The sequence below is a fragment of the Danio rerio genome, chromosome 19 (genome assembly GCF_052040795.2).
Source record: "Danio rerio strain M-AB ecotype USA chromosome 19, GRCz13ab, whole genome shotgun sequence".
Lineage (NCBI taxonomy): Eukaryota > Metazoa > Chordata > Actinopteri > Cypriniformes > Danionidae > Danio > Danio rerio.
Window position 1 is genome coordinate 1,952,501 of NC_141039.2, and position 24,735 is coordinate 1,977,235.

The window sequence follows — 24,735 nt, forward strand, 5'->3', positions numbered from 1 at the left end:
TCAGTAACTCTAGATGAGGGTTAAGCTTGTATGAGCAATGCTGCTTATCCACTGATCTCAGAGCAGTGTTGTGATCTCTGTAACTCTTGATGAGTGTTAGTGTTGTTGATATTGTTGTATAAGAAGTGGTGCTTATCTGCTGATCTCAGTACAGTGTCGTGATTTCAGTAACTCTTGATGAGTGTCAGGTTGGTTGTTGCTGTATAAAAGTTGCTGCTCATCTGCTGATCTTAGAACAGTTTTATAACCTCAGTAACTCTAGATGAGGGTTAAGCTTGTATGAGCAATGCTGCTTAACTGCTGATCTCAGAGCAGTGTTGTGATCTCATTAACTCTTGATGAGTGTTAGGCTTGAATGAGCAATGCTGCATAACTACTGATCTCAGAGCAGTGTCATGGTCTCAGTAAATATTGATGAGTGTTATGATTTTTGTTGTATGAAAGTTGCTGCTCATCTGCTGATCTTAGAACAGTTTTGCAACCTCAGTAACTCTAGATGAGGGTTAAGCTTGTATGAGCAATGCTGCTTATCCACTGATCTCAGAGCAGTGTCGTGATCTCTGTAACTCTTGATGAGTGTTAGTGTTGTTGATATTGTTGTATAAGTAGTGGTGCTTATCTGCTGATCTCAGTACAGTGTTGTGATCTCATTAACTCTTGATGAGTGTTAGGCTTGAATGAGCAATGCTGCATAACTACTGATCTCAGAGCAGTGTCATGGTCTCAGTAAATATTGATGAGTGTTATGATTTTTGTTGTATGAAAGTTGCTGCTCATCTGCTGATCTTAGAACAGTTTTGCAACCTCAGTAACTCTAGATGAGGGTTACGCTTGTATGAGCAATGCTGCTTAACTGCTGATCTCAGAGCAGTGTTGTGATCTCAGTACCTCTTGATGAGTGTTAGGTTTGTATGAACAATGCTGCTTAACTACTGATCTCAGAGCAGTGTCGTGATGTCAGTAACTCCAGGATCCACATCTCTCTCTCTCTCTCTCTCTCTCTCTCTCTCTTGCTCTCTCTCTCTCTTGCTCTCTCTCTCTCTCTCTCTCTGATGAATAATTCAATCACAGACGGAGATGCGGGGTTATTCTGGACACACGCTGCAATGGAACATAATATGAAACCGCCGTGTTAATATTTAATTCTGCCATCTGCTCGACTTCTGGCCAATCAGGATCAGAGGTCTGGAGAGATTGGATTTCTCTCAGTCTCTGGTGTAGTCGAGAGGCATAATAAGATTGACTGCTGAGAGAAGAGTACGAAAGATCCTGCTGCACTCATCTTCCAGGTCATTTCTTTGGGAAATGCTGAATAGCTGTCAATTTAATCAGTCAAGTTCAAGTGCACTTCTGCTTTACAGCAGTTCTGACTGATCTTTACTTGCTGCCCCCATCCATGATACGCAGCCACCATTGTTGAGATGCAGTTTCTTTTGGCTGAACTTCCAGACCTTGTTGTGTTAGTGTTGTATTACTGCTGAGTGATCTTGGTATTGACTGCATTTGCTATCTGTTTTGCCTCAATCTCCGAGTAAGAAGACTTGGGATTGTATTTAAAGACCAGTCATGACCACAGCTTTAAGGAAGTCACTTAACTGCCGGTGCGTTGCCTGATTTATTTCCAGCATCATTACTGTGATTGGACATAAAACTTCCAGCTTCAAACGCAACCAGTTCTTGTTCATATGTGTTTTTGTTAACCAGTAAGTCTATACAGTAGCATTGTGTAGAGCAGATTTGTGTGTTGTGTACATTTTTGTAATGTATATTTGTGTAACAGTGTAATTTAGAGTGTATTAGTGTAGAATTGAGCAGATTAGTTGTGCAGAATAGATTAGAGTACTGTAGAGTATTGTATATTTGCATAGAGTAGTGTAGTTCAGGGATGTGTAGAGTAATATAGTGTGGATTTGAGCATGTTTGAGAGTATAGTAGAGTATTGAGTAGAGAGTACTGAGTAAAGCATACTAGAGAATAGGGTGGAGTGTACTAGACAGTAGGGTAGAATATAGTAAAGAGTAGGGTGGAGTACTCTGGAGAGTAGGGCAGGGTAGGATAGCGTATACTAGAAAAAGGTACGGTAGAGTTAGGGTAGAGTATACTAGAGAGGTAGGGTAGGGAAGGGTATATTGTAGAGTAGTGTATACTAAAGTAGAGTTGGGTAGATTAAGGTAGAGAATACTAGAGAGTATACTAGAGTGTAGGGTAGCGTAGAGTTGGGTATATTAGGTTAGATTATACTAGAGAGTAGGGTAGGGTAAATTGGGGTAGGGTATACTGGAAAGGTAGGGCAGGGTAGAGTAGGGTAGTGTATATAAGAGAGTAGGCTAGAGTAGAATAGGGTAGATTATGGTAGAGTATACTAGAGAGGTAGGGCAGGGGTAGAGTAAGGTATACTGTAGAATAGAGTATACTAGAGTAAAGCTGGGTAGAATAGGGTATATTAGAGAGTAGGGTAGAGTATGATAAGGTATACTGTAGAGTATACTACAGAGTAGGGCAGGGTAGGGTAGAGTAGCGTATACTATAGAGTATATTAGAGTAGGATAGGGTAGAGTTGGGTAGATTAGGGTAGAGTATACTAGAGAGTAAGGTAGGATAGAGTTGGTTAGAGTAGAGTATACTAGAGAGGTAGCGTAGAGTAGAGAATAGAGTATACTAGAGAGCAGGGTAGGCTAGAGTATACTAGAGAGTAGGGAAGGGTACAGTAGGGTAGGTTACAGTAGAATTGGGTAGGGTAGAGTATACTAGAGAGTAGGGTAGAGCAGAGTAGGGTAGATTAAACTAGAGTATACTGTAGGGTAGGTTAGATTAAACTTCAGTAGGATAAAGCAGGGTAGAGTATGCTAGAGAGTAGGGTAGGATAGAGTATACTAGAGAGCAGGGTAGGGCAGAGTAGGGTAGAGTATGGTCTTGTAGAGTAGGGTAGAATAGAGTAGAGTATACTGGAGAGTAGAGTATACTAGAGAGTAGAGTAGAGCAGAGTATAGTATTCTGTTGGGTAGGGTAGAGTATATTAGAGAGTAGGGTGGGTTGATTATGGTAAAGTATACTAGAGACTGGGGTAGGGTAGGATAGAGAAGACTATACTAGAGTAGATTATACCAGAGAGTAGGGTAGAGCAAGGTAGAGTAGAATATACTGGAGGGTAAGGTAGAGTAGTGTAAGGGCGGCTAGAGTATACTAGAGAGTAGGGTGGAGCAGGGTCGGGTAAAGTAGAGTATACTGTTGGGTAGGGTAAAGTATACTAGAGACTAGGGTAGGGCAGAGTAGATTAGGTTAGGGTAGAGTATACTAGAGAATAAGGTAGTGTGGGATCAAGCAGGGTAGGATAGGAAAAAGTAAGGTTGAGTATACTAGAGAGTACAGGGTAAAATAGAGTATACTGTAGAGTAGGGTAGGGTAGGGTCGAGTAGAATATCAGTCTCTGTGCCGCTGTACACCTGACTCACACAGAGCACCTGTTTCCTGGCATTTCTGTGGCTTTTGTCCATTTCTAGACAGTTTCACCTTCCTGACCTTCCTCTTCCTCTTCCTGTCACTCTCACTCCAGATTTCTCTCTTGCTCTCAGGCTTGAGTCAGTGTGTGTTGGCGGAGCTGCTTGTTTTCACAGGATCAGGCTGTTGTACTGGTTACAGTGGTGATGACGGAGTAATGGCGCGCTTTTCCTTTTTTTCATCTCCTTCTTCTGTCTTAGGGTTCATTGGTGGAACTGATGTCGCCAGTGACCCTGAATGACGCTCTCTCTGTGTTTGTGTGTGTGTGTGTGTGTGTGTGTGTGCACAATTCATACAATGCACATGCTTCCCCCACCCCACTTTTCTAAACACGAACACATTAAAAATGATGTATTTATTCATTTAATATTATTCGTTGTTTTACTATACTACATACAGTTGAAGTCAGAATTATTCACCCCCTGTATATTTTTCTACATTTCTAATCATAACAGTTTAATAACTCATGTCTAATAACTGGTTTGTTTTTTCTTTGTCATGATGACAGTAAATAATATTAGACTAGATATTCTTCAAGACACTAGTATACAGCTTAAAGTGACATTTAAAGGCTTCACTAGGGTAATTAGGGTCAAGTTAGGGTAATTAGGCAAGTCACTGTATAACAGTGGTTTGTTGTGGAGACACTCCAATACTAATACTGCTGAAGGGGCTAATAATATTGACCTTAAAATGGGTTTAAAACAATTAAAAACTGCTTTTATTCTAGCTGGAATCAAACAAATAAGACTTTCACCAGAAGAAAACATATTAGAGGAAATACTGTGAACAATTCCTGAATCAGTGAGAAGGGTCTGGCTGCAGAGTTGCGCTTGCATCTTCAGGCTTGCACTCTCAGGCTTGCGCGCTCAGGCACTCACGCTTCCTATGCAAGTGATGTCATATATAATCGACACCTGCACCTGTCACGTCACTCGAAATCAACACAAATAAACCAAAAGTAAGCTTCCAGTTCGTTTGTGTTGCCAGTGACGACGTTGTCAAATAATTCTAAGTACTTCAGTTGTACACCATGACAGACCCCCCCACCCCCATTCATCACATGATTATATGCTTTAAAGTAAATTTACCAAAGCAGGCTACTATTAACATTCATACCAGAAAGGATATTATTTATTTATATCAATTATCAGGTCTAAATATACACACAAGGTATTCTTCAACAGTTAAAAATAAATAAAAAAACACCAGGAAAATTTAAATTTCAGTTTTTATTTTAAACATTTTATGGAGTTGTAGTATTAGATACACATTATGGACTTACAGCAATGATTCTTGAACGACTTGGGAAACTATTCTTTATAACTATTCTTGATAAGTTAGCACGTCTAGTGTGTGCATCCATATGAAATCACAGTTTCCACAACAGTCTCTACATCAGGGGTCTCAAACTCAATTTATCTGGGGACCGCAGGAGGCAAAGTCTGGGTGAGGCTGGGCCGCATAAGGGATTTCACAAAAAAAAGTTATTAACAGTTTTAATTATTTCTTCTGAACATGAAGTGTCCTGAACATTAATAGAACATTGAGTGAAGATTATGAACAGTTCTTCTGAACATGGCATCTTTTGCCTACTCCTTGCTGCCAGAGACTTGACAGCGCTTCTTCTCACAAATCTGAACCACATTTGGCTTTAGAGCGGAAGCAGTTGAGACCCTCAGTATGGCTTGAAGATGATCATCATTAAGTCTAGACCTGTACTTTGACTTATTGAAGTCCTAGGAAAAAAGTGGGGGAACTCACTCAAAACTTCCATTCCCTCACCTAAAAAAAAGGCGTATATATGTATAAATAAAACACCCCCACCCCACTCCAGTCACATCAGTCTGTACCAGTCTGTATCTACCTATAATATATATAAGACGCAGGCTGTAGCTAGGTAGGTGGCAGGCTGCAGATAGGTGGCTAAGTGGCAGGCAGGGGTGGGAACAGCTTGGTTCTGGCCGGCGCGAGTTCCCTCCTAACACTTCCCGCCCGTCACAGCGTCTAACAAAGGGGCGGGGTGCGTGGTGATGTCACCGGCATCCCCGCTCCTTTGTTTACACGGTGGGCGGGGAATGCCAGTGACCGCTGTGTACGGATAGAATCAGCGGAGCGGGGAGCGCTCTCTCTCCCCGCTCCGCTGATTCTGTCAGTGTACAGCAGTCGGCGCGGGCCACAAAATATTGCACTGAGGGCCGCAAATGGCCCGCGGGCCGCGAGTTTGAGACCCCTGCTCTACATGATCCCAGCCCAGTGTTATATGTCCTCCATTTTGTCGAGATCGACTCAATAAGGGAACGTCTCAATTCGCTTAACGGAAAGAAAGCGACACAGATGATGTGTAACATTACTGCAGAGCTGTTGTAAGGAAAGCATTCGTGGTTCGTTACGATTTGTTTACGTAACTATAGCAACTGTGGCGCCTGTCACCGTATGTTGCCAGAAACAACATTTGAGTAAGGGTGTTGGATAAGAAGTTTGTTGCAAGGGTGAGGCAGTGGCGCAGTAGGTAGTGCTGTCGCCTCACAGCAAGAAGGTCGCTGGGTCACTGGTTCGAACCTCGTCTCAGTTGGCGTTTCTGTGTGGAGTTTGCATGCCTTCACGTGGGTTTCCTCCGTGTGCTCCTGTTTCCCCCACAGTCCAAAGACATGCGGGACAGGGGAATTGGGTAGGCTAAATTGTTCATAGTGTATGAGTGTGTGTGTGGATGTTTCCCAGAGATGGGTTGCGGCTGGAAGGGCATCCGCTGTGTAAAAAAATTGCTGGATAAGTTGGCGGTTCATTCCGCTGTGGCGACCCCGGATTAATAAAGGGACTAAGCCGAAAAGAAAATGAATGAATGACTTTCATGCAAGCGGCCACAGGTGGGGATTGTTAATGACGTCACTTGGAAAGGAAGCGCGGTTGCCTGAGCGTGCAAGCCTGGAGGTGCAAGTGCAAATCTGCAGCCAGACTCTATTGGAATTTGTTCAACATCATTTGGGAAATAATTGAAAAAGGAAAAAAAAGAGGGTGAATAATTCTGACCTCAACTGTACTGGCTATAAATTAAGGATGAATATGAAAAACTGCGTAGAAATATTACTTAAATGCACATTATTATTTTCAGATATTTACTATATTACTTGTAGAAAACAGTAAGCCATTCAGTCTGTGAATTTTTTTGCAGTCCTCCATCGGTCGTGTGTATTTTAGTGAATGAATTGCAGGTCAGAGGTCAAAGCTATTTTCATTTACTCAAAGCTCAGACGTCCTGGACGAAATCCCTGGTGTGTGTTATTTTTGTGTGTGCTGTTTGTTTCTCAGACAGTCTGCATTTACAGTAGTGAACGTGAGTGTGTGTGTGTCTCTCTCTTCGAGAAAACACTTCCTCTAGTTTGACTCATTCTGCTCTCAGTATTGTTCACCGTTTTTGACCTGCTGGGAAACGAAAATCTCTCCTGCGATTATTTACCGAAATCTCTGCGGCTTCCTGTTTGGATGTTTACCCCGCGTGTTTGTCCAGGAACAAATAACCCGCTCACAATCCCATGCTCGTCTTTTGTTTGCGTGGTGTCGCCGTGTTTGTGTTTTAACGGTTTGAGCACAAAGACTAAATATGTGAAAAAAGGCGCAGGAGAAAGCGGAGGAAGAGGAAGTGTGGTGGCAGAGAGGTGAAGCGATGAGAACAGATCTGATAAGAGTGTGTGTGTGTGACTGTGTTTTCACATCACTGGTCCAGCAGCAGGTGCAGTGGCAGATCTCCAGAGACGTTCTGACCCCATCCGTGAGAACTAGCTGCACTTTTACACTCCATCTCCTCTCTCCAATGCACAGAATGGAATTGAATTGATGGATTACCAATTATAATACAATGATGTTTTGAATAATATTAGAAGTATTATATATACACACTACCTGATAAAAGTCTTGTGGTGAATCCCAGTTGTGGAAGCAACAAATAATAGCTTGACTTCTAGGTAATCGTTTGGAAAAGTGTCAGAAGGTGGACTTTTCTGCTGAATCATCTGTTGATCTGCATCACCAATACTGCAGAAGACCTAATGGAACCAGCAAGGACCAAGATTCTCACAGAAATCAGTCAAGTTCGGTGAAGGAGAAATCATGGTTTGGGGGTCATTCAGTATGGGGGCGTGCGAGAGATCTGCAACATCAACAGCCTGAGGTATCAAGACATCTGTGCTGCCCATTACATTACAAACCACAGGAGAGGGACGATTCTCCAGCAGGATAGCGCTCCTTCTCATACTATAGCCTCCACATCAAACTCCTGAAAGCCAAGAAGCCCAGTCTCAAATATTATTAAGCACTTTGGAAGGAGCGAGTCAGGAAAATCAGGTGTTTCAGTTCAGTTTTATATGTCCTTCCTGAGGCAGCACGGTGGCGCAGTGGGTAGCACAATCGCCTCACAGCTGGAAGCCCAGGCTGGGTCAGTTGGCATTTCTGTGTGGAGTTTGCATGTTCTTTTCGTGTTGGCATGGGTTTGCTCTGGGTGCTCCGGTTTCCCCCACTGTCCAAAAACATGCGGTATAGGTGAATTGGATAAGCTAAATTGTCTGTAGTGTATGAGTGTGTGTGTATAAATGTTTCCCATTAGACTGATTTCACGCCATTTCTAAAAGCGAATTCGAGGCTGCGGAGGGAAGAAACCCGGAAGTATCACTGGGAGCTGCATAGGAACGTTGTGTAGCTGGCTGTATATCTTATCAACAAAGAGAAAGTGACAAAAATTTATTATTTCACCGCCTTCCGAGTGACCCGAAGGTCCGTTCTGAATGAATGGTGAAAATAAAAAGGGATATCAGAGCTCATTTTCAGCTAAGTTAAAGGGCCATGAAGCCCCCTTGTTTCAGCAGGGTGTTTTCACACATCTACTTTGGAAAAAGTCAGAAAAGTGGGCGTGTCCAGCTCTGTTTAGGGGGGAGTGTCGGAGGAAGAAAAGTGGCATGGTGTGGGAGTGTCTATTTGGGCACGCGCGAGTTTCAGAGTCAAAATACACACCCACACACACAGGGGAGAAAGGGACTATGTTTACATGGACATCTGTAGTCGAATTATTTGCCAAATTATTAAATGTTGGACTTTAACTGCAGTTTGGCTCTTTCATTCAGGGAATTCATTCATGCCCCTCGCGACAAACGAGATATTTGATTCGAGGAACTGCTCTAAGTGTGTGACCATAGCCTCACTCTTTTTATCCATTATTTTGCCGCAGCTCCGCTCTTCTTATTTATTGTCTCGCAGCCCCATGAGCAAAATGTAGCCTGCAGGGTGATGGTGAGGATTAATTATCATTCCAGCCACACAAACATTATATAGCCATTGTGGTCCAGCGGTTAGCTCGTTGGGTTGTGACACTGCTGACCTGTGTTCGATCCTCACCTGAGCTAATATCTTTTTTTTTTTTTTTTTTTTTTTTAATTTATTGTTAAGACATACAAAACTGTAAGGTTGTTAAACATTTGAAGTTCTAAAGCAGCTGTTTTCTTGAAAAAGACGTGATCGTGTCAGTAGAAACTGAATTGGAAATGACCTTAGTTTAACGTGAACATACAGGAATGTTCTGTTCTCAACACACTCTTCAGCGCTCCTCTCTTTACGTCACCGAGTCTCTCTCTCTCTCTCTCTCTCTCTCTCTCTCTCTCTCTTCCTTCACATTCTCTCAATCTCACTCTCTCGCTCCTTTTATGCATATCTCTCACTCTCTCAGTCTCTCTCCGTTATTTGTGTAGTGAGGATGATTCTCCGTCATCTGTCAGAGGTGTTGTGTGTGTTCTGATGGTGTGGTTGTGATGATGGAGGTTTATGACGGACAGCTGATGTGTGTGTGTGTTTATTCTGCTCTTTAACAGCCTCACAGAACAAACACACACAGGATGAGCCTCTCTCCGTCTGCAGGTTGACTCTTTCACTGCTGGATTCTGACATCACACACACTCTTAAAGTGAATCTCTGTGTGTTTCTGCTGCGTTTGCTTTAACAGTGTTCATCTTCTGCGCAGACGTACTGTTTTAAAGCTTCATTTGCAGATTTCAGACTTGTTTTCTAAAGGTGGACGGCTTTATTATTGCAGTTGTACAGTAATTATGTGGTTCTGCAGACAGTCCAGTCTTCTTACATCATTTTTAGGATTGACAATATGATTTTTGTCGTATTTTCTTTTTAGGAGTATTTACTTGGTGGTTGTCCTGTTTGTTTATTATATTTCTTATTCTGAAGAATAAAATAATTAATATTTATAATAATTAATAATAATTAATATGAATTAATATAAATTTAATATTTTAATATATTATTTTTTTTATATTATTAAATTATTTTTATAACAATTAAATCTTCCCTTTACCCACATTTTCTCTCAGTGCTCTCCTGTTTTTATTTCATGTACATCTGCATTTATACTCTCACATTCACCCATTCATTTTTCCTTCTGCTTAGTCCCTTTATTCATTGGGGCTCACCACAGCGGAATGAACCACCAGCTATTTCAGCATATGTTTTACACGGCTGGCAATCCAGTACTGGGAAACACCCATACATCTGACATGCGCACACATACACTATGGAAAAACATGTTAACGTATTCAATACTTATTTTCCCATATCTGAAAACAGAATATTAAAAGTAGCAGTGATGCCAATTTAATATGTTGGCACATGCATGTACATTTTGAAGAGCATTTACTAAACTAGTCTTTTTATTTAGGAAAGTGTGTGTAGATGAGCACACACACTCTGATCTGAGAGCAGTGATGGTGTGTTTGTCCTGGATAGATGGCCATTTGCCAGGCTTTTAGAGGATTAGTTTCCTCATAATGTTCTCTGATGTACAGCCTGAGTGTGTTTGACTTGTTATGAGTCTGCGACTCTTACAAACAATCTGCTTTGGGATCTGGCTCAATTATTGAATCTGAAGATGGTCGGCTGTGCTGACAACAAAAACCCCCCAAAATGTCCCAGCCTGGGACAAAATGGTCAATCATTCTGCTCTACGACAGATCTGAGCTCCTATACTGAAAACAAAACATAATTAAAATGTGACCTATATGGATTGTAATCATATGTAAATGTTTCATCTATCTAAATCACAAACAAATTATAAAATTAACTATGATGCAGTCTGGTTTGTTAATATGATGCAGTCTTGGTCTGTTAATTTTGTTTTACTACTACTACAAATCTGCATTATGTATATTCCTAACTATTTTATAAAATTACAATTATTTTATAATATGTTATTGTTATATTTACAATTGCATATATATTTTCAATTTTAATTCATTTTTTTTAAATATTTTTAAAATATTATGAAATATTATGATGACCAACATCTTGTATGCACTTCTGTCATTTGTTTTTTAATATATTTTGCTAATACATTATTAATTATATTAATATTAGTTAATTATTTAAATTAATATTATTATTAATATAATATTTTTTATTATTTTATTGTTGATTTTAAATGTAGTTTTTTTTACTTTTTATTTGATTTTTCACTGTATTATTTTTTGGGGGGATTATTTCTTTATTTTAAACTGTTCATATTTTTATATTTGTTTTATCATATTTTTGTTTTATAGAAATTATAAGCAGACCAGAGAAATGCTTGTCTCTATTTTCACCGTTTATTTCAAAATGTAAAGTTTGCCATATTCTTTTTGAGTGTAAATATTAAATTCATGCATTACTCACAAATGAAACCTTATATTTATCAGTTTATATTGAAACCTTGTAATCCGAATACCTAGAAAATGTATATGCAATTCAAAGAAATGAATCTTAGCCATAAGTACATTTTAAGCAAGCCGGATGTGTGATATTTCATTGCGGATGTTGCCAGATAATGTTTAATACATTAGCATTATTATTGATCTGACTAAACATGAGTGTTTTTCTGCTAATTAAATGGGTTAACTTTTCTAAATGGGTTTAATGGCTCTAATATGATGTTACAGTAATGTTGTTTTCTGAAAGCAGTAGACATAATGATGATAATATGCCTGTGTGCAGGGGCAGAATTAATCAATAAGCAGGTAAATGACCGCTCGGGGGGCCCCCAAGATACAGGGCCCCAATAAAGACCTATACATTTATATACTAACACTTTTCTATCATATTTTGTATGTCGAGGGTCTAACAAATAAAATGTACTTATTTTATACAGAACTTTTTACTTTTATTCCAGAAAAGAAGAGTGTTAAAATAAATTAATTAATAAAGTAAATAGTTACATTTTATTTAAATAAATAAATATTAAATTAAATTTCAATATATAATTATAATAAATACTAATAAATAAATAAATAATTAAATTTTATTTAAATAAATAAACATAAAATAAAACAAATAATAAAATTTAAATAATAATAATAAATACTAATAAATAAAATGAAATATTTACCATTATATTTAAATAAATTAGTATAAAATAAATAATAATTTAAATAAATATTAAACACCAATAAATAAATAAATAAATACATTTTATTTAAATAAATATAAAACACAAACGAATAAAATAAAAAATAAATACTAATAAATAAATAAAATAATTACATTTTATTTAAATAATTAAATATGCAATATAATAATACAATTTAAATAAATAATTATAACAAATGAATAAATAGATTAATAAATAAATAAATACATTTTATTAAAAAAATATATAAAATAAAATAAATAATCAAATTTAAATGTATAAAAATAATAGATACTAATAAATAAATAAAATACATAATTGCATTTTATTTAAATAAATAAATAATAAAATAATTTAATTTAAATGAATAATAATAAATACTAATAACTGAATAAAATAATAAATAATTTAATAAAAATATATATTAATAAAAATTGTAATAACAATAAGTAAATAAAAAAATTTAATAAAAAAATAAATAAATAAGAATAAATACGATAAATTAAATAATTATGAATTAATTAAAATTCAGTAAAAATACAGGATGCATATTAGGACTGATGGACCCTATGGCTGGAATTGCTTAGGGCCCTCAAATGACTAAATCTGGCCCTGTGTGTGTTTGTGATCTGCAGGTCTCCCAGAGCAGTACTACAGCCTGACCTGGTTCCTGAGCCCCATCCTGGGCCTGATCTTCACTCCTCTGATCGGCTCGGCCAGTGACCGCTGTACGTTGCGCTGGGGCCGCAGGAGACCCTTCATCCTGGCCCTGTGTGTGGGTGTGCTGCTGGGCGTCGCTCTCTTCCTCAACGGCTCACTCATAGGTCAGTCTGCCGCCTGGACACATGATCCTGCTCTTCATTAAAGCAGTGCATTTAAACATGAGAGCTCTGAAAAATAATGTCAGAGTGGGTGTGGTCAAGTATCAGAGTGGGTGTGGTCAGTTGTAACTGTGGCTTTAGTCAAATATTAAAGTGGGTGTGGCCATGTGTTAGAGAAGGTGTGTCCAGCTGTCAGAGTAGGCATGGTCAATTATTAGAGCAGGTGTGTTCACCTGTCTGTGTTGGTGTAATTAGCAGTCAGATAAGGAGTGGTCAACTGTCAGAATGGGTGTGTGTGTTTACGTGTTTATGTGATTTATGAGGACTTAAATTTGTGTAATGACATGGGTATGACCTAAGAGTTACTTCATTACAATGGTTTATTCAAAATGCGAACACATTATGCATATGGAGAATCCCACATATACACGTGTGTGTGTGTGTGTGTGTGTGTGTGTGTGTGTGTACAGTGTGTTGTTTTCATTTTAATGAGGACTAGTTTGAGTTTAAGATCATCAGAATGAGGACCAAGAGAATAAAGCTCTTTACTTCTTGACACTTTTGTAAAAAGCTGTTTGGTTTTAATTGGGTTTTAGGTTTAGAGTAGTGTGTGCGATTATGTGTGTGTGTTTGCATGAACTCTGTCAGTCTCTATGACATGGGAAAGGACTAGGAACCAGTTCACAGGGAACTGTTTCCTGTTGTGCCTTTTTTTACCTTTCATTGCCTATCTGGAACAACTTCCTGTCTCCACGGCCAGCTCAGCTCAATGCGCAGCCACTCTATTGTGAGGATGAAGAGTTATCCTGGCTGAGTGCGTTTAAACACACTGTATCTGCAGTTTTACTTAGATTTTTTTTCTTTTTGTTTCAAAAATACTATTTTTATTTAATATTTTTTATAATTAATTTTTTTTTAAATTTATTATTTTTTTAAATATTTTATTTAAAGTTTTATTATTATTATTTTTCTTAGATTTTTTTTCATTTTTTATTTTTTATTTCATTGTTATTCTGTTATTTTATTTATTTATATTTATTCATTTTTATTTATTCTATTTAATTTTCATTTTTTTATTATTTTTTTACTTTTTTCTTTGATTTTTATTTTTATTATTTTTTCATTTTTTATTTTATTGTTATTCTGTTATTTTATTATCTTTTATATTAATTATTTTTTATTTATTCTATTTCATTTTTATTTTATTTATTTTGTATTATTTCTATTTTATTATCTTTTATTCTATTTCATTTTTGTTTTATTTATTTTTTATTATATTTTATTTCATTTAATTTTTATTTATTTATTTTTTCATTTTTTATCTTTATTTTATTTTATTTATTTATCGTTTGATTATTTTTAATTTTTTATTATCTTTTATTTTATTTCGATTTATTTTTATTTTATTTTATTATCTTATTTTATTTTTTTTAATTTTAATTTTTTTTATTTTTTTTATCTTTTATTTCGTTTTTATTTAATTTATTTTAATTGTTTTTATTTTATTATCTTTTTATTTTTTTATTTTTATTTTATTTATTTTTTATTATCTTTTATTTTATTTATTTATTTATTTATTATTATTTTTCTTTTACATTTTCTTTTATTTTATTTTATTAACAGAAGTGTGTGTGTTGTGGATGTCGTCAAGCCAGTTTTATAACGATGAGGCAATTCATGAAAGAGTTCATTGATTCAGCATAAGGCGTTTGGCACATTGAAGTGTCATATTTCAGATTATGGGTTATTGAGGTGATGGTGAACAGTAGAAAACAGCAGATCTTTAATAAAACACAAACTGAAGGTGTGAGCTCAAACTGTGACACACACATGCTGAAAATAAGCTGAAGAATCAATATATGCATGTTTACTCTCTCACGCACGCGCACACACATGCACACCACACAAGCACACACGTGCACCCACACAAATGTGAAATGGTGAATGTATGACAGTAGAGCAGATGAAGGTCACACACAGACTTGAACAACTAGGCTTTGAATTACCAGAGGGCTGTGTCTGTGTGTGTGTCTGTTTATGTCTGTGTGTATGCGTGTGTGTGTTTGTGTGTGTGTTTAATTAGGGTTAGAGTAATGCGTGTGTGATTGTGTGTACTGTATGTATGTGTGTCTGCATACAGTATATTACTACGCATGTGTGTGTGTATATCCGAATGTGTGTCTTTATGTCTGTATGTGTGTATGTGCCTGTGTGTATATTGTTTGTATGTGTCTAGTCTATGCATATACATCTATGTATGTGTGTGTGTGTGTGTGTGTGTGTGTTTGTTTGTGTACAGTATATGTGTGCGTGTGTGTGTGTCTGTATGAATTATCGATGAACAGTAAATTTGCTCTTCAGACCACATGACCTGTAAGAGCTGACATATATAGTGTGTGGATGTGGTTTATAATCAGTATAATGTGCCTGGGGGGAAAGTAGGATCAGAATATCAGCTTGTGTAATAATTATGCAAGTACTGTAATCTGCCGTTAGAGTTTATGTAGTTAGTTGCTCTGTTTAACATTACTGTTTTTATTTTGTAAATGTGCTAAACTATTCAAACATTAACTTTCAGCAGGCTAGTTTTGCTTGCTTGTTTGTTGTAATGTATTTGTTCAGTTGTTTGTTTCTTTATGTTTATATGTATTATTTATTTTTCTATACATTTTTTAGTTTTTCTATTTATTTATATTTATTTGTATATTTTTTTCTATTTATTTGTTTATTTATTTATTTATTTTTTTTCTCTTTATTTTTTCTCTTTTATTTGTTCTATTTATTAGTTTATTTATTTTTCAATTTATTTTTTTCGTTATTTATTTTTGATTTATTTGTTTAATTATTTATTTATTTATTTTCTATTTAATTTTTCTATTTATTTGTTTTTTATTTTTCTATTTATTTTTGATTAATTTATTTTCTATTTATTTTTTCAATTTATTTATTTGTTTATTTATTTTTTTATTTATTTTTCTATTTAATTATTTTTCTATTTATTATTTCTGTTTATTTGTTTATTTATTTATTTTTCTATTTACTTATTTTTCAATTGATTTTTTATTTGTTTTTTCTATTTATTTATTTGTTTTTCTATTTATTTATTTATTTTTCTATTTATTTTTCCTGTTTATTATTCATTTATTTATTTGTTTACAAAAATAAGATTTAAATATTGCTATTTGAATTACATTTTTGTTTTACTTTTAGAAATTGTATTAGTTCAGCTTAAACGTAATTTATTTCAGTTGTTTAAATGTACAAAAAAGTAAAAAGTATATATATAATTATCCGTCTGTGTGTGTCAGGTCTTGCGATCGGAGATGTCCCGAATAACCAGCCGATCGGGATCGTGATGACGGTGTTAGGGGTGGTGGTGTTGGACTTCTGTGCGGACGCGACGGAGGGTCCGATCCGAGCGTATCTTCTGGACGTGGCAGACACCGAGGAGCAGGACATGGCCCTCAATATACACGCTTTCTCTGCAGGTACACACAACCTACAGTATCAGGCTTTATTCTGCAAACTCCCGGATGCACTTCATCCCAAACCTAAAGCCTGACTTTGGTTTCTTATTTTTGCTCTGTTTTTCAGGGCTTGGAGGAGCGGTCGGCTATGCTCTCGGCGGCCTCGACTGGACTCACACTTTCCTAGGACGAACCTTCAAATCTCAAGAGCAGATTCTGTTCCTGTTCGCATCGGTGCTGTTCACCGTTTCCGTCGCTCTTCATCTATTCAGCATCGAGGAGCAGCAGTTCAGCCCGCAGCAGGAGCGTCTGGACGAAGAAGCCGACACCGAATCCAGCGTTAAAACCGCACCGCATCAACCGCTCGACATGATCCACGAAGACGAGCCCTACGACTACTACGACTGTGAGCGCCGCTCAGAACGAGACCTCGATATGGACTTTCTGGACGTGGAAATCGTGCGCAGCAAAAGCGACTCCGTTTTAGCCATGGCCGACGCTACTTTAGATCATCACGATATGCTGTTTCTACGAGAAATCGAGCCGTCGATATTTCAAGATCGCGTCTCGTCCTATCACGGATCTCCACCGCGACGCAGCAGCAGTACAGGGAGCCAAGAGTTTCTCCGCGGGAAGTTTTGCAGATTGTCAGCGTTTCTGCAACAAATGGAACGTGACGGTGAAGAAGCGCTGCTCAATAATCAACTCAACGAATGTAAAGCTGCTAACGGACATCAGGTTGATATTAACGGGCACGTGGATTTAAAAGCGTCCAGTGCTAATGCGTCCATACGCCGCAGACGACACACTTTTTACCGTCAGTCGTCATGCACTTTTTCGTATTACGGACGCGTGGGATCTCACCGCTACCGCTACCGACGCGCAAACGCAGCGTTTCTGATCAAACCGTCGAGAAGTATGAATGATATTTACGAGCTGGAGAAAAGGCAGAAGCAGAGGAACGGACAGAGGATTCGACATCAGAGCGGGAACACGAACTCCAGCGGGGATACGGAGAGCGAGGAGGGGGAAGCTGAAACTACAGTGCGTCTGCTGTGGATGTCGATGCTGAAGATGCCCAAGGAGCTGTTCAGGCTGTGTGTGTGTCATCTCGTCACCTGGTTCTCCATCATCGCCGAGGCCGTGTTTTATACCGACTTTATGGGGCAGGTCATCTATGAGGGAGACCCTACTGTAAGACTTGTTTTTATTATACTTTTTTTAATAATGTGTTTGGTTTGTAAGGCACTTTTCATAAACCCAGAGTGCTAATTTAATTTAATTTAATTTTGGTACTTATTTGATTTTATTTATTTTTAATTATTATTTTAAAAAAATTGTAAGGCACTTTTCTTTAATGCCGGGTGCTAATTTAATTTAATTTAGGTATTTATTTTATTTATAATATAATATTATTTATATTTATAATATTATTTATAATATTAGGTATTTATTTTTTTATAATATTAATTATTTTTATAAAAAAAATGTAAGGCCCTTTTTATAAATCCAGAGTGTTAATTTAATTTAATTTAATTTAATTTAATTTAATTTAATTTAATTTTATTTAATTTTATTTAATTTTATTTAATTTTATTTAATTATAAATTATAAATTTATTAATAATTTTGGTACTTATTTGATTTTATTTAGTTATATTTATTATTTAAAAAATTGTAAGGCACTTTTCTTAAACACAGAGTGCTAATCTAATTAAATTTAGTTATTTATGTTATTTTATTTATTAACTATTATTATATAAAAAAAATGTAAGGCACATTTCTTAAACCCAGAGTGCTAATTTAATTTAATTTTGGTATTTATTTATTTTATTTATTTATTATTATTAACACACTTTTCTTGAATCCAGGATGCTAATTGAATTTATTAATACGTATTATTAATATTTATTAATAATATTTATATATTTTTCATATTTATTAAATGTATTAATATGTATAATTAATTTAATTTGTGTTTAATTTGTAATTTCATTTATTTATTATCATTTAGTTTTTTTGTAACACACTTTTTCATTTTATTTTATTTAATTATGTATTTTATTTGTAAGGCAGTTTTCTTAAAACTAGAGTGCAAGTTTACATTTAATTTAATTAATAAATGTATATTGAGCTTTTTCTATGTATTTTTTTTGTGTAGGAATTTAAAATATATATATTAGAATAGTAAGGTTAGAATTAGAATTATAAGGTTCTATCTGACATTTTTGTCAAAATTGAGTTATTGACATATTCTTATTAAATGACAACTTATTTACGGCATGTTTCTTATAAGTTGTTTACATTTTAAGACTTTTTATTTAAAAAAAGAACCGTTACACACAAACTGTTTGCTTTATGGAATGAAAATCTTTAAAGCTCAATATCTCAAAGTCATTCAGAATGCAGACAGAACCTTATAATTCCAAGGTGACGACATACATACATAGTACATATATTATATATGTTTATGATATTATTATTATTTTTTTGTGTAATGCACCCTTCTTAAACCCAGGGTGTGTTCATATTTTATTTTCAGAAATAAAATCATTGATGTTCTGTGCTGTTTTTACAGAGTTAATTAATCTCTCTGTCTTTCTGTATGTGTGTGTTTGTTTGTGCATGTGTCTGTGTTTGTTTGTTTGTTTGTTTGTTTGTTTGTTTGTTTCTGTGTGTGTGTGTGTGTGTGTGTGTGTGTGTGTGTGTGTGTTTGTTTGTGTGTGTGTGTGCGTGCGTGCGTGCGTGCGTGCGTGTGCGCGCGTGTGTGTAGGCTCCACTGAACTCCACTGCCCTTCATAACTATCATCGAGGGGTTCAGATGGGCTGTTGGGGTCTGGTGATTTACGCCGCTACTGCAGCCATCTGCTCGGGTACATTGCTCTTCATCATCATCTTCTTCATCTTCAGCTTAAATTTAATTAAATTTTTGTATTTTATTTATACATGTATTTATTTATTTATATTTTGGTAATAATGCCCTCCCAAAGTTATAAAATGTATATATATATATATATATATATATATATATATATATATATATATATATATATATATATATATAGGATGCCAATTTAATTTAGGTATTTTATTCAGATCAGATTTTATTTAGCCCCTTCATAGCAAGTCCTGTTCCTGATGTGTGTTTGTGTTTTATGTTTATCCACACACACACACACACACACAGCTCTCCTGCAGAAATACCTGGATAACTTTGAGCTGAGCATAAAGGTGATCTACATCCTGGGCACGCTGGGTTTCTCCATCGGGACGGCCGTCATGTCCATCTTCCCCAATGTGTACGTGTCGATGGTGATGATCAGCAGCATGGGCATCATCTCCATGAGCATCTCCTACTGCCCGTACGCTCTGTTGGGACAGTACCACGACAACAAAGAGGTCAGAGGCTCTAATCCGCATAATCCCACTGTCAGGATAATCTGAGGGTCACGTCTGAAACACGGACATTACTGAATAACTGTATAGTTCAGGAGCACCACTGCAGATCACTGATCTTTAATGTTGTTTTGTCTGTGATTAGCAGGGGTATAAAATGGAGAACATTGACATTGCTGGTATTTTTTTACATGATAATGCACACGAGCAGGCTGACTATGATGTGATTTATTTTAGTGTTTTGTTTAGTATATACAGTGCTTAGCATATATGAGTACAGCACGTTTTGAAAATGAATATTTTCCTCCATTTCTCAGTGAATATAGGCAGTGTATTTTGGTGCATTAAAGCAAAACAGATTTATTAAACAAATATGTTTATTAGAATTATATTTTAGTCACCAAACATTTTTAGAAATTGAAAGAAAACACAATTAAATTCAAGCAAAACTTTAAATAATAATAATAAATTACAAACTAAAAAATTTCAACAAAATTTTTGTAATTTTTTGCTTCTCTTGATTTTTTACGTTTTATATATATATATATATATATATATATATATATATATATATATATATATATATATATATATATATATATATATATTAAATTGGACAAATTACAAATTATTTTATTTAATTTTTTATTTATTTATTTTTTACTAAAATAGTAAGATTAAAATACATTTAAAATATTTTCTTTAATTTATATGTACATTTTTAAATTATGTAAAAATTACTACTCAAAATTTAAATGAAATTTTATTTTATTATTATTATTATTATTATGAATATATGCTAAAATATGTAAATATCCATCCTGCAACAAAGAAATAAAAAGTCTGTGTTCTGTATCTCCATGATAGCTGATGATGCTGCAAATTAAATTTGAACATTTCTTTAAATTCTATTATATTATTTTATTATTATTATCAATAATAAGAAGCATAATTTTATAATAATAATAATAATAATAAGTAAAAATAATAAATAAAATTATTATTTACCAACAGGTAAATTACCATACATATATACCATACAAATACATATATACCATACAAATAAATGAATAGTGCTGCAAATTCAGATTAATTTTCAGATTTTTTAAAATATATGAATAATATGTATTGCAATATAATTTATTATATAATATATACTAAAATTATTATTTTTATCTTTAAAGTAAGCAATTATACATAAATGGAAGTATTGTTAATTACTTTTAAATTACTTTTTAAAAATTCTAATTCAGATTAATTTTATTTATTTAAAAAAAAAAAAATTAAATAATACATAGGGCAACATAGTGGCTCAAGAGGTAAGAAGGTTGCTGGTTCAAGTCCCGGCTGGGTCAGTTGGCGTTTCTGTGTGGAGTTTGGATGTTCTCCCCTTGTTGGCGTGGGTTTCTTCCGGGTGCTTTCCCCCGCAGTCCAAACGTTTGTGTGTGTGTGTGTGTGTGTGTGTGTGTGTGTGTGTGTGTGTGCGTGCGTGCGTGCGTGCGTGCGTGCGTGCGTGCGTGCGTGCGTGCGTGCGTGCGTGCGTGCGTGCGTGCGTGCGTGTGTGTGTGTGTGAATGAGTGTATATGGATGTTTCCAGTGATGGGTTGCAGCTGGAAGGGCATCCGCTGTGTAAAAAAAATATGCTGGATAAGTTGGCGGTTCATTCCTCTGTGGTGACCCCTGATGAATAAAGGGACTAACCCGTAGGAAAATGAATGAAAATTTTATTACATTATTTTATTAATAAATAATAATAAATTATTTAACAACAATTAAATTACCTTTATTTAATTTAATGAAATATATATTTAAAGTATATCACAAGTAAATATTCATCTTCTGTATATTTGAATTTTTTTAAAGAATATTAGTGCCGCAAATTCAGAATAATTTAGTTTTTTAGACAATATTGCAGATAATTTATACGTAAATGAAAGTGTTTTATCTTATTTGATTTGTGCAAAATTACATTAGAAAATTAAAAGTAAGTGCAGCAAATTCAGATTAATTTTATTTATTTTAATTAAATGAGATTTGTTTAAAATAATAAATATTATGAATATATTTGTTATAACAGACTGGGTATTTATTGAGTGTGATTTTCTCCACCGCCCCTTGACTCTGCTGTTCTGTGTTCCTCCAGTACGTCCAGCACAGTCCCGGCAGCTCCAAGCGTGGTTTTGGCATCGACTGCGCCATCCTGTCCTGCCAGGTCTACATCTCGCAGATCCTAGTGGCGTCTGCGCTGGGCTCGGTGGTGGAGGCGGTGGGCTCAGTGCGGGTCATCCCTATGGTGGCGTCCGGAGGGTCATTTCTGGGCTTCCTGGCCTCCTGCTTCCTAGTCATTTACCCGGGGTCCCATCAGCCGGAGCCGGACGGGGCCAAGAGTGAACACACCAAAGCATTAACATCTAACGGCAGCGGCGTGGAGAAGCCCAGTTTCCTCAAACTCAACCGCAAAGGCACCGCGACCACAACCTGCAAAGTGGAGTGCGAATCCACGCTGTGAACGAATGTCCCAGAATTCCCCGGGTTCATTCAGGTTTGGGTTTGGGCTGCGGGCGGGTCTCAGGGCTGTGTCTCAGGACTGGACTGTTTAGGAGAGACTACATGCACTTCTTCTTCCTTTGCACACTTCTATTCTCAACAAGTCTGATGTACAATAGTGATGGGTCGTTCTTGAAAGATTCGTTTATTTTGAATGATTCGTTCATTTTGAACGAACTGATTATGTGACTCGAGAACACTGAGTCCACTCAGGGAGTGATTCGTTCATTCGCGGAGATGATCAGTTCTTTTTTTCGAGGTGTTTGAGTTGTTCGTTCGTCACATAAAAAAAGGAGGAGCCAATCATATGCAGTCAAAGCCGGAAAAAGTTTTCTGTGAAATCCCCGGTTCATTCGGGTTCGGGTTTGGGCTACGGGCGGGTCTCAGGGCTGGACTGTTTAGAAGAGAGAGAGAAATATATGGTGACACCTCCTCTTCCCTTGCACACTTCCATTCTCAACAAGTCTGATGTAAAGTAGTGATGAATCATTCTTAAAAGATTCATTCATTTTAAATGATTCAATCTTTTTGAATGATTCGTTCATTTGGCACAATCACACATTGTGCAGGCGAATGAGAAGATTAGTTCTTTTTTGAGTCTTTTATCGGGTTTGATTCGCTCGATCATCATGTGAAAAACAGAAGTCAATCATATGCAATGCAATCAGAGCTGGAAAAAGATTTGATTCGTTCGTTTTTGAATCTTTTGGTGACAGGTGTCTTTCTCTCGCTCTCCACTACATGCACTTCTTCTTCCTTTGCACACGTCTGATGTAAAGTAGTGATGGGTCATTCTTGAATGATTCGTTAATTTTGAATGATTTGTTCATTTTGAATGATTCGTTAATTTTGAATCATTTGTTCATTTTAAATGATACATTTATTTTAAATGACTTGTTAATTTTAAATGATTCATTTATTTTAAATGACTTGTTCGTTTTGAATGATTCGTTCATTTTGAATGATTAGTTCATTTTGAATGATTCGTTAATTTTGAATGATTTGTTCATTTTAAATGATTCATTTATTTTAAATGACTTGTTCATTTTAAATGATTCATTTATTTTAAATGACTTGTTCGTTTTGAATGATTTGTTCATTTTGAATGATTAGTTAATTTTGAATGATTCGTTAATTTTGAATGATTTGTTCATTTTAAAATAATTGTTAATGTGACTTTCGAACATTGAGTTCTCTCAGGGAGTGATTTGAAGCAAATCATATGCAGTCAAGGCCAGAAAAAGAGTTTATCCGTTAATTTCTCGAGTCTTTTATCGGGTTTGAGTTGTTTGTTCATCGCGAGGAAGACACACCGTAAGCCAATCATATGCAGTCAGAGCCGGAAAAGATTCGATTTGTTCATTTTTGAATCTTTTATTGGGGTTTAAGTTGTTCATTCATCACTTGAGATGACAGAAGCCAATCATTTGCAGTCAGAACCCAAAAAAGATTTGATCTGTTATTTAAATGATATTTTAGCAAATTGATCAAAATGACTCAAAAAGATTCATTCATTTCGCTGAATGAGTCAAAGCTCCGAGTAAAATGATCCGAACTTCCCATCACTAATGTAAAGAGGCTTACAGACGTTAAAAGGACAGTTCACCCATAAATGAAAATTCTGCCTTCATTTACTATTTGCTTGTTTTAAACCTTTATGTGCTTCTTTCTTCTGTTAAATGCAAACAAAAATAATCTGAAGAAAGCTGAAAACTGCTGACCATTGACTTGCATAGTATTTGTTTTTATGAATATGGAAATCAGTGGTGACCAGTTTTCAGCATTCTTCAAAATATCTTCTTTGCTGTTCAACAGAAGAAAAAACTCAGATTTAAAACAAGTAAAACGTGAATAAATGATGACAGAATATTAATTTTTGGGTGAACTTTCCCTTTAAATGCTCACACTTTACACTTCTTTTACTGAAAGTTTAGCAGATGATGATGATTACCAAAAGTCGCCCAGTGCAATAATTATAACAGGTTTTTCCATTGTAATGGCTTTATTTTAGTCGAGTTATGCAGGTGAAAGGGTGAATCTCATGAATAAGTCTCGTATGTTTTTGTCAAAAAAAAGATGCAAGAAATGCACTTTTTTTATTTAGCAATTTTATATTGCTGTTCTTTTTTTTTTTTTTTAGAAAAAATATTATTTTTGTGACAATCCATAAATTACAGGGAAAAAATATATATATAAGTTTTAACTATATATATATACATATATACATACAGAAAAAGAGAATTTATGTCCGCATTTAGTCTTTAAGCAAAAAAGTAAATATTATTCTAATTTCTCTTATTAGCTGGTATGGAAAAAAAGGTGGAAAAAAGCTACATGTATTTGCACCTCACAAATTTAGAAATTGTTATTAGTTAGATTTTTTTTAAATATATAACTTACTTATAAGTTGATTAATAAATAAGTTATGTTTAAAGGTGTATATTTATATATATATATATATATATATATATATATATATATATATATATATATATATATATACATGTATGAGCAATAACACATGAGTAGCACTGGTGGGAGGCGTGCATTGGCTCAAGGCTGCAGGCCGTGGCCTTTTA

The 24,735-nt window shown here is 35.3% G+C and overlaps 1 protein-coding gene across 2 annotated transcripts in view; it reads left to right on the forward strand.

Annotated features, from left to right (window-relative positions):
* The window catches only part of slc45a4a (solute carrier family 45 member 4a), a 69,814-nt gene extending 45,609 nt beyond the window's left edge, over positions 1 to 24,205 (forward strand). The window contains exons 4-10 of one of the 2 annotated variants that reach the window (XR_015945298.1): positions 12,562 to 12,750; positions 16,056 to 16,235; positions 16,342 to 17,408; positions 18,987 to 19,086; positions 19,401 to 19,612; positions 21,753 to 23,142; positions 23,270 to 24,205. Coding sequence is in view for 1 of the 2 variants with exons in the window: in XM_087295179.2 (XP_087151305.1) it covers positions 12,562 to 12,750; positions 16,056 to 16,235; positions 16,342 to 17,408; positions 18,987 to 19,086; positions 19,401 to 19,612; positions 21,753 to 22,118 (2,114 nt within the window). In the remaining variant the exon portion in view is untranslated. Of the gene's footprint in view, positions 1 to 12,561; positions 12,751 to 16,055; positions 16,236 to 16,341; positions 17,409 to 18,986; positions 19,087 to 19,400; positions 19,613 to 21,752 lie in introns of both variants that reach the window. The other variant, XM_087295179.2, reaches the window with a different exon arrangement.
* Positions 24,206 to 24,735: the final 530 nt, after the last annotated feature.